This window comes from Sinocyclocheilus rhinocerous, unplaced genomic scaffold (genome assembly GCF_001515625.1).
Source record: "Sinocyclocheilus rhinocerous isolate Xijiao unplaced genomic scaffold, SAMN03320098_v1.1 scaffold35, whole genome shotgun sequence".
Taxonomy (NCBI): Eukaryota; Metazoa; Chordata; class Actinopteri; order Cypriniformes; family Cyprinidae; genus Sinocyclocheilus; species Sinocyclocheilus rhinocerous.
Genome location: NW_015661991.1, coordinates 602371 through 612997, shown reverse-complemented (window position 1 = coordinate 612997; position 10627 = coordinate 602371). Strand labels below are relative to the sequence as shown.

At 35.5% G+C, this 10627-nt stretch overlaps 1 protein-coding gene across 4 annotated transcripts in view; it reads left to right on the top strand.

Annotated features, from left to right (window-relative positions):
* Positions 1-10627, top strand: part of LOC107727099 (DENN domain-containing protein 5A-like) — a 56393-nt gene that overhangs the window by 29034 nt on the left and 16732 nt on the right. For 3 of the 4 annotated variants that reach the window (XM_016536867.1, XM_016536865.1, XM_016536864.1), the window contains 5 exons: positions 3723-3938; positions 4248-4482; positions 7633-7783; positions 8243-8336; positions 9792-9896. In XM_016536867.1, the coding sequence (XP_016392353.1) occupies positions 3723-3938; positions 4248-4482; positions 7633-7783; positions 8243-8336; positions 9792-9896 (801 nt within the window). The remainder of the gene's footprint in view (positions 1-3722; positions 3939-4247; positions 4483-7632; positions 7784-8242; positions 8337-9791; positions 9897-10627) is intronic. The other variant, XM_016536866.1, reaches the window with a different exon arrangement.

The following is a 10627-nucleotide window of genomic DNA, read 5'->3' as shown; positions in this document are numbered from 1 at the left end:
ATCTTCAGAAATCAGTATAATATGCTGATTTATTATCAGTTGTGCTGCTTCATGTTTTTTTAGGAAGCTGTGATACTTTTTTTCAGGATTCTTTGATGAATAAAAAGTTAAAAAGAAGAGCATTTATTTAAAATAGAAATCTTTTCTAACAATATACACTACCGTTCAAAAGTTTGGGATCAGTAAATTTTTATTCTTCCTTTTTTTGAAAGAAATTAAAACTTTTATTCAGCAAGGATGTGTTAAATTGATAAAAAGTGATGTAGCAAAGACTTATATTGTTAGAAAAGATTTATATTTTGAATAAATTATGTTCTTTTTAACTTTTTATTTATCAAAAAATCCAGAAAAAAGTATCACAAGTTCCAAAAAAATATTTGGCAGCACAACTGTTGCCAACATTGATAATTCAGCATATTAAAATAATTTCTGAAGGATCATGTGACACTTTATACTGGAGTAATGGCTGATGAAAATTCAGCTTTGCATCACAGGAATAAATTATATTTTAAAGTATTTTCAAATAGAAACCATTATTTTATATTGTAATAACATTTTGCAATATTACTGTTTTTTTTCTGTATTTTTGATCAAATAAATGCAGCCTTGATGAGTATAAGAGACTTCTTTAAAAAACATTACAAGTCCTACTGATCCTAAACTTTTGAACGGTAGTGTATATATATAGTTTTAAAAGAAAGTGTATATTATGGTGTAAATTCTCTCAGACAAATACATTTAGTTTATCTGGTTTCTCTGGGGATTTGCTTTCTCTGGGGATTTGAATTCAATAATTTTCCTTTTTGAACTGAACAATGACTTGAGCAGTGATGACAGCTGCTTTGTGGAAAACAGATCTTTTCAGTGTGGGCAATAATTATAATTATTGTGTGGGCAATGAAAAGGAACAAATGGCTGTTAAGACTGAGCGCGCTCTGTTCTGATTCTCAGAAAGCTTGAGGTCTCTCTCGATGACATTAAGCAGCTTAAGGACACACTCTGTCTAAAGACCAGGGATTGACCCCTTACTCTTAATATAGCTCCTAGAGAGAGTTTGCCACAGCCTTAAAGCTGTACTGGTTAAATTCCATCATACTGACTTGATATTCAGTGATTCCCTTATTTAGAATGAGCTGTCAGGCACTTGTTTGCTTTTCTTGCTCTCTGTGTATTGCCGCTTGCTCTGTATGGTTATAGTCTCTTGGGAACAAGCCTCATTTGCTTCATAAATCAAGGCAGATTTGTAGACTTCCGTTCCCAGCACTCCCTGCTCTCCATTCAGGGTGTTACCATGGAGAATAGATAACTCAGATCAGCTCCGAAAGCTGTGCGCTGATATTTGCTGCCACATTTTCCCACTCTCTTGTTCCTCCTCTCTTTTAACTCCTACATTTACTCTTAAAGTTGACATGAAATGGAAAATCACCCTATTTTTTTTTTAATTGCTTGATTTTGATCTTATTGTGAACAATTCATTCATGTATGTTTCATTCTATTAGAAAACAACAACAGCAAAAAGCTCTTTTTTTATCTAAAAATATCATAACTCTGAAAGACGTCTCTCTGGTGATGTATACCGGGCTTCTCCAATCATTTAGTCTGCTTAAGTCCCGCCCCTTTCTTACAATTACGTTTGTATTCAGATCTGCCTCCATCCAATCAGCAATTGATGGACAATTCCAAGTACTGCCCTATTACTCTTTTTTTTTTTATAATCCGTTTCACTCAATAAAAGATCTGTTGCTACTTCAGTTACATTGTAACTTCAGCATTTTTCCTGGAAAATGTCTAGAGTGTAACTTAGCATTTGGAAAATGTAGAGTGGTGATTGTGATCTTTTGTTAATTTTTTTATGCTGAGATTATATTAATATGACATTCCAAAACAAAGTTTCAAGGATGAAATACATCATCTACCAGCACTGAAATCTAAGGGCCAGTTTTACTAACAGTTAGCGCCAGCGCAAGCAGTCTTTTGGCGTTAAAATAGTACTGTCAGGTTTTACTAAAGACGCGCAGTGACGAATTAGCGCTGAAAAGGCGTGGACACAGATAAATTTGTGCCTGACCTTACTGAATATGCATTTCTAGGAGTTTCCCTTTCTGACGCAAAATTTATGGGAGGAGAGTATTCAAATGAATTACGCAACGAGATTTACTAACGTTTGCACTCTCATCAAATTACTGGCATTTGTGCCATTATTTAACGCCCAAAAAAGCATGTCTTAAACTATTTTGCGCTTGAAATGGATGCAATTTGTTGCTAGGAGAGGCACCAGAGAACAGAGAGCGCATGGTAGAAGGGAGAGGATTTTTTCCACATGTAATAATTTATTTTGAATGCCAGAAGAACACATTATCCGAACATATCGTTTGCCAAGCCATGTTATTTTTAATTTGCTTCAGGAAATAAAAGATGACTTCAACCCTCAACTAGGAGTCTCGCAATACCAGATCTGTCAAAACTTCTAGCAAACCTTAATTTTTTGGCCTCCGGTTCTTTTCAACGTACTGTGGCTTCTTTATTTCTTTATTGTTTATTGGCGACTAGTTACGTTGGTCGATATGTAAATTAGATGTTGCGTCTGTGTTCTTAATTTGCGTATTGTTAGTAAATCACCCGCAGAAATTTCGGCGCTCTTTTGGAATTGCGCTCTCGCGCTAATTGGCCCTGTCCTGTTTAGTACAACTGGCCCTAAATGTGGCATGAATGAACAATATAACAGTTTGGACCAATACTTGCCATGTGACAAAGGCAGGGTTATTAACGTTAAAGGGGTCATATGATGCGATTTCAATTTTTCCTTTCTCTTAGGCGGGGCATAGAGGAGAAACAATAATGTACATTATATGGAAATGAATGTGTTTTTTTTAACCTTAAACTGCATAAACACATTGCATTACACCAAGTACACAAAATAATGTTATTTTTAGCAACGTCATATGACCCCTTTAACTAAAGCAAAATCCATAAAGAAAATGTGTTAGTTGAAAAAAAAAAAGTCAAATGAAATAAAATATATATTAAAAAAAAACTACTTAAAAATTTCAGCTTGTTGCCAAAGCAACATTTCTCATTTTCATTTAAAGTTGAAATACTAAAATAACTGAAACTAAATAAGATAAAACTAATAAATAAAAAAATAAATAATATATAGACATATTTAAAAATAAAAACTAATAAAATGACAAAAACACAGGAAAAGTACTAAAACATTCAAATTTAATTGAAAATATGAAAAATAAAATAAAATTCAAATTATTAACAAAAATACTAAGCAAACACTGGACTAACTAAAATCATTTAGAAAAAAATGTTGAAAAGTCAGATTAACATGGGGGAGATTCATTGTTTGCCACTTTATTTTATTGTGCTCTGCGTTAACAGAATTACAGAGAGGTGTCATTTGCTGTGGGGATGTAATTCCACTTTTTAGTATTTTTAATCAGAATAAATTTGTTACATTTCAGTTCTGCCTGAAATGAATAAATACTCTACTACAGACTTGATTTCTGGTTTGATACATCACATAGACTGTTTATCAAAACAGTTAAATATCACGTTAAAATATTTGAGTTTAACCTGATTAATATTATTGAGCTACACTTTTGCCTTGTCACGCCATCACAACAAGCAGTCCCTCTGGTTCTTGTGCCACTGACCCCACCATCACTTTTTAATACAATGTGACACTTTTTTTGTCCTTCACCTGTGTTTGACAGTTGGATGTGAAGGAGGATACAAGCACTAATAAGGATTCAAAAGTGCAGTGTGATGAAGAGGAGATGAAGATGCATCAGTTGAACATTCGAGTGCGAGAGGTCTTCGCCAACCGCTTCACGCAGATGTTCTCTGACTATGAGGTGTTCGTCATTCAGCCCAGCCAAGACAAAGATTCCTGGTTTAGCAACCGAGACCAGATGCAGAACTTTGACAAGGTGATGTTTCGCGATCCATTTATAAACTTCTCTGCTAGAAAAAAAGTCATGTTGGTTTATTGCCAGTTCATATTGGTCAACCAGTTCTGACCAGCTTGAAGACCTACTATGTTACAACCAGCTCTGACCAAGAAGTTTTAAGAATTAAATTGATTTGATTGAAGCCATTCTTTTCGATGATTAAAATGTACCCAACAACAAAAAAAAAAAAACAGTTTAGAGTAACTAAGACGTTTTGGGATGCTGATACACTTTGTAGCCCACAGCAGCTTCATGGTGTTTGCCATTTCTGAATTCTGCCCACTGCAGGCCTCCTTCCTGTCGGATCAGCCAGAGCCTTACCTGCCATTCCTCTCCCGTTTCCTGGAGACGCAGATGTTTGCCTCTTTCATCGACAGTAAGATCCTGTGCCACGATGATGAGGACAAAGAGCACACACTGAGAGTATTTGATTCCCGTGTTGACAAGATCCGCATGCTAAATGTCAGGACACCCACCCTGCGGACCTCCATGTACCAGAAATGCACCAATATTGATGAAGCAGGTGAGACGGCATAAACCTGGTGACTAATCTGTTTTAGAAATGGAGCTATTTGGAATACTTACACTTATGGCATAAAAATACATTTTTTTTGCCATACTCATTTAGAGCCATAAATATATTTTACTGGTCATTGATCATTTACTCACCCTCAAGTTGTTCCAAACCTACATGAATTTCTGTCTTCTGTTGAATACAAAAGAAGAAGATATTTTGAAGAATGTTGATAACAAAAACAAGTTGACATTAGGGTTGGGCGATGTCTACAAAATTGGCATCGGACGATGTCTAAAGTGTCCTTATAAGGGAAAACACGATTCCTAACACCGTGTCTACGACGGACGTGAGCGGCGCGGCGCGACAAAATACTATAGAACCACTGATCTATAATAGAGATTTATTATATATAGATCAGTCTGTAGAACTCATTATAATCAGTGATGCTGTCTACACTGGCGCAACAAGACAAGCCCCCCGACAGTAAACTGCTGCCGCCTTCTATTTATGCCGTGCTGACACAAATTTCAAATGATTTTCAATAGTCACTTTGTCGCGTCCAGTGTAGACAGACTTTAGCTGATGCGGCACGGCGCAGCGCGACACGACACGACAACTGTCGCGTCCGGTGTAGACACAGTGTAACGGTTGCCTGTTACATTACAGTACATTAAATTTCACTTACCACATAAACAGAGTAAGGAGAGATGACTGAGGATGATGGCGAATGATTTGCAGATTCTCAGTACCACTGAGAAACATATAATCTTGTAAAATGTGTGCCAAGTACTGCCGCTCCATAGTATAAACAGAGTATGTGCGATCGCGAATCTCGAAAGTGAAAGTGAAACTAAAAGCGATCGTGCATTCAAAAGCACGATGCCAGTTTCAATGCCAGGTATAATAGCGGCTCCCTGATGCCGAAATATATATGTAGTATAATTACCCAATTATATAACTGCGAGGAAAAATATTGAAATATATATTTTCCTCCCATCTCATATTTATTCCCTTTAGGGGTTCCGCTTACACTTCGTTTTCTTTCCGAACACGGTATTGGGATGTGGGGGGAATGGGGGGGGGTTCACAATGCCGGCTCAACATCGTGATGTCTATCAGCCATCGGCGATGGACGGTGGCATCGTCTATCGGCCCAACCCTAGTTGACATGTTCCATAGTAGGGGAAAAAAGTACTATGGAAGTCAATGGCTACCAGCAACTGTTTGGTTACCTACATTCTTCAAAATATCTTCTTAGATCTGTCAGCTTTAAATAAAATAATACACTAATTAATAACCAAGCTTTTTACCATTGCATATTTAGAGCAGCCAATACCTCAACTCTGTTTACCAAGCCAATTTTTTATTGCATTTTGCACTTGGCTGCTGATAAATATGGACGCTTTGTGCATTTATTTGTCTCTTTGTGTAATTTTCAAATGTCATAGTTCAGATGTTTCATGTACATCAAATGTGATATGCACAAATTTGAATGCAAGAAGAACTTATTGATTGCGGTTGTGACCTTGATTTTCAGACGTCTTGCTTTTAAAGTGTTACTGGAAAGTTGAACTGTTTTCCTCATGGCGCCTCATTAATTAGAAAATCTATACGTTTTAGCTTAGTAATACGCAGACAGCACACTCCATGCAACGGTCATGCTAAATTCCTCTTCCTGCAATGCATTATGGATAGGATTCTTGAATCGTGTGCGTTACATTTAGATGTCTTCCATTAGCTCTGCTGATGAAATGGGACAGTTCAAGCATAGAGAGCCAAATGGAAATGTTATTTATTTTTAACGTGAATAATAATTGATTAAAAGATGTATGTGCAGGGAAACCCTTTTAAAGGCTCTCATTTATCATCATAGAACTCATTGGAAAGTTAGTTTATTGCATTTCATTTATTTTGAAGAATAATTTTTTCATTGGTGGTGTTTAAGATGTAAGACCCTGAATCTAAGGGCCAGTTTTACTAAACAGGGCAAATTAGCACAAGAGAGCAATTCCAAAACAGCGCCGATGGACGTGGGAATTTCTGCGGGTGATTTACTAACAATGCGCAAATTAAAGAACACAGGCGCAACATCTCATTTACATATCGACCAACGCAATATACCAAGCGCAGCGCAAATTAGCGTAGTCACAAATAAAGAATAAAGAAATAAAGAAGCCACAGTACGTTTGCTAGAAGTTTTGATAGAGCTGGTATTGCGTAACTCCTAGTTGAGGGTTCCAAGTCATCTTTTATTTCCTGAAGCAAATTAAAAATAACATAGCTTGGCAAACGATATGTTCGGATAATGTGTTCTTCTGGCATTCAAAATAAATTAAAACATGTCGAAAAAATCCTCTCCCTTCTACCATGCGCTCTCTGTTCTCTCCTAGCAACAATAATTGCAGCCATTTCAAGCGCAAAATAGTTTGACATGTTTTTTTGGGCGTTAAATAATGGCGCAAATGCCAGTAATTTGATGAGCACAAACGTTAGTAAATCTCGTTGCGTGATTCATTTGAATACTCTCCTCCCATAAATTTGGCATCTGAAAGGGAACTCCTACAAATGCATATTTAATAAGGTCAGGCGCAAATTTAACTGTGTCCACACCTATTCAGCGCTAATTCGTCACTGCACGTCTATAGTAAAAACAGACAGTACTATTTTAACGCCAAAAGTTTGCGCTGGCGCTAACTGTTAGTAAAACTGGCCTCAAGTATGATATTTTGGTGCATAACTTTGCCATAAATCTGTAGTTTGCTTTAGCTACTAAAATTTATTTTAATTGAATTTTTAATTTAGTAATTCAATTTAATTTGACATTTAATTTAATCTAAAATTATTTTTTATTTTATTTTTTTAAATATTGTTAAATGTTGACAATTCTTTTTTTTTTATGTTCACAGCTCTCACTGTAGCATCTCTAATGGCTGATAGATTTTGTATTGCGTAAGATATATTTTGAGCGTGGTGTGTGGGTTCACATCAGTGGCTTAACTGTCTCTTTCATTCTACCACATCACTAACTCACACTCCTCCCACCATGTGGGTTTTGTGTCTCTGTGATGAGGACATCATTTCTTTGACGACTCTATATGGGGTTTTTGTGATTCATCAGTAATATGTGTGTGACGTGTTCCTCTCTTGCCACTTTAGAAAAGGCCATTGAGATGAGGCTGTGTAAGATCGACCACACGGCTCTGCATCCCCACCTGCTGGACATGAAGATCGGTCAGGGCCGCTATGAGCCGGGCTTTTTCCCCCGCTTACAGTCCGATGTTCTCTCCACTGGACCCACCAGCAACAAGTGAGAATAAATAGCTTGGCTTTTTCTAGATGTGTTGAGACATCAATTAATTAAGTAACTGGTGCACAAAGGCTCTCAGGGCTGTAAGTGCTTCTAGATTTTAGAACAAGATTTTTATTATTGCTTAAATATTTTGAATCCGCAACAGTGACTAATTGTTGAAAGGTTGAAATGATGGTAGCAACTCAAAATGGTTCATCAACAGCTATTTCAGAGCAGAAATATTGAGATTTATATCAGATATCTTCAGAAGGCTTAAAAGTATTGGTTTAGCTATATTACTCCAGCTGTAGATCATATTAAGGTTGTTTGAAGACCAGCAAGGATGCTGATCCAAGAAGTTGTCTTGCTTGGGTAAATGAAGCATTGAGACCGGTTCTCATAATCCATATGCAAACTCTGGTGGCCAGTTGTTTGTGATTTTTCTTTTAATCTAAGAGTGTTGTTTTGGTGTGTTAGATGGGCGAAGCGCAGTGCACCAGCACAATGGCGGAGGAAGGACAGACAGAAACAACATGCTGAACATCTCTATTTGGACAATGACCAGAGAGAGGTACAGACAGAATGCAAAATGAAATATAAATTGTGGCTACATATGAATTTTAATTTTATTTATAGAATTGATTTATGGTTTATATTTATATTGCTGGCTAAAAGATTTTTCCCCCCATTTTTTTAAAAAGTCTCTTTTACTTGAAGAAAAGTAAAAAGTCTCAGAGTAATATTGCACAGTATTATTACAATAATTTTTTATTTAAATATATTCTATATACAATTCATTTCAATGATGTCAAAGCTGAATTTTCAGCAGCCATTACTCCAGTTTTTACTGTCAGAAATCTTTCTAATATGTGACCCTGGACCACAAAACCAGTGATAAGGGTTATTTATAGTGTATAGTTGTATACATCATCTGAATAAATAAGCTTTCCATTGATGTATGGTTTGTTATGATAGGACAATATTTGGCCGAGATACAACTATTTCCAAATCTAGAATCTGAGGTTGCAAAAAAATCAAAATATTGAGAAAATCGCCTTTAAAATTGTCCAAATGAAGTTCTTAGCAATGCATATTACTAATCAAAAATTTAGTTTTAATATAATTACAGTAGGACATTTACAAAATATCTTCATGGAACATGATCTTTACTTAATATCCTAATGATTTTTGGCATAAAAGAAAAATCAATAATTTTGACCCATACACTGTATTGTTGGCTATTGCTACAAACATACCCGAGCGACTTAAGACTGGTTTTGTGGTCCAGGGTCACATATGCTGATTTGATGCTCAAGAAACATTTCAGTATCACTTTACAATAAGATCCCATTAGTTAATAGTAGTTAATGCATTAACTAACATTAACCAACAATGAGCTAGACATTTGTTACTGTATTTATTCATCTTTGTTAACGTTAGCTGTTGATTGTTAGTTAATGTTAGCTCAGGTCCGTTAAATAATATTAACAGATACAACTTTTGATTTTAATAATGCATCAGTAAATGGTGGAAAAAAAAAAAATATATATATATATATGTAAGTAAGTCCTTTAGTACTATATTTTTTGGTGTACAATATTATACAGTACAATATTTTGGTCACAACAATTCTATATGGGTTATTTCACAGTAATATTATTACTATTACCAATACTCTTACTGTTATCTATATTTTATAATAATAATAGTAAAGTAATAGCCAATTTTTGACTGGTAGTGTACATGTTTGTTAGTTTCGAATGTTTTGCTAGTTAGTTTCTGAATGTTTTTCTCCTGTTCTTTATTTTCCTTTTGTACACTCTGTTGTTTTATTGTCTATTATTGTCATTATTGTATAGTTTCTTTCATAGCATGATTAATGTGTTTCTTTTGTTTTTGTTCGTTAACTTTCTCTTCCTGGATCTCTTTTCTTCACCCCTCTTTTTTCACACTTGTTCGTCTCTCTTCTGTATTCCTCTCTCTCTCTCTCTCTCTCTCACACACACACACACACACACACACTCAGCATGTGGAGTGTCTGTTTTCTGAGCTTCAGCTTCTGCTGGCTCTGAACTACTACTGGTTCTCGCAGTCCTTCAGGCCTTGTCTAAAGTCCGTCAAGGTGGATGTGGTATGTGCTAGATGAGAGATCAGGCCGCGCGCTCAGGCTGTGAATCTCAATCTGCCAACTTTGACATTCCCCACTCAACTGCCTTTCCCATCTTAAAAGCTTGAGCCCTCATCCCCATCAGTGTCTGTAGCTTCCTGCTTTTGACACTTTTGTCAAATTCAAAATGAAATCTCTTCCCTTATGTTTTATTTGGCAGGTGAATACAATTCAGGCAAGATTTGAGAGTCATTTATATTTACTGCAGAAAAAAACTAGGTCTTATGTTGCTCCAAAATTAAACAAAAGAAATCAGAAATAATAATTTACACAGAAAATGAAAACAATTATTAAGTCCATTAAGATTTTTGTATTGCCATATTATTATCTACTAGATTCTACTCATTTAAACCCCTCTCCTTCATTTGTCAGTTTGCTTTTATCTTGTCATAAATGTCTACTTGAGATGTAGTGCTTGAGTCTTGTGGACCATTTTTATATTATTTTAAGATCCTTTTATTGTGCTTTTGTGTGGTTTTAGTCAGTGCCGGTTCTTTTTTATTGTAATTTTATGGTAAAACATCAGAACATTCTTCAGAATGTCTATTTTTGTGCCCCATGGAAGAAAGGTCATGTGGGTTTGGAAAAATAATTGCCTTAATTGTCATGAAAAAAAATGATACATTTCATAAAATCTTAATGGTCCTAAAAATAGGTTTATATATATATATATATATATATATAATTTTTTTTTT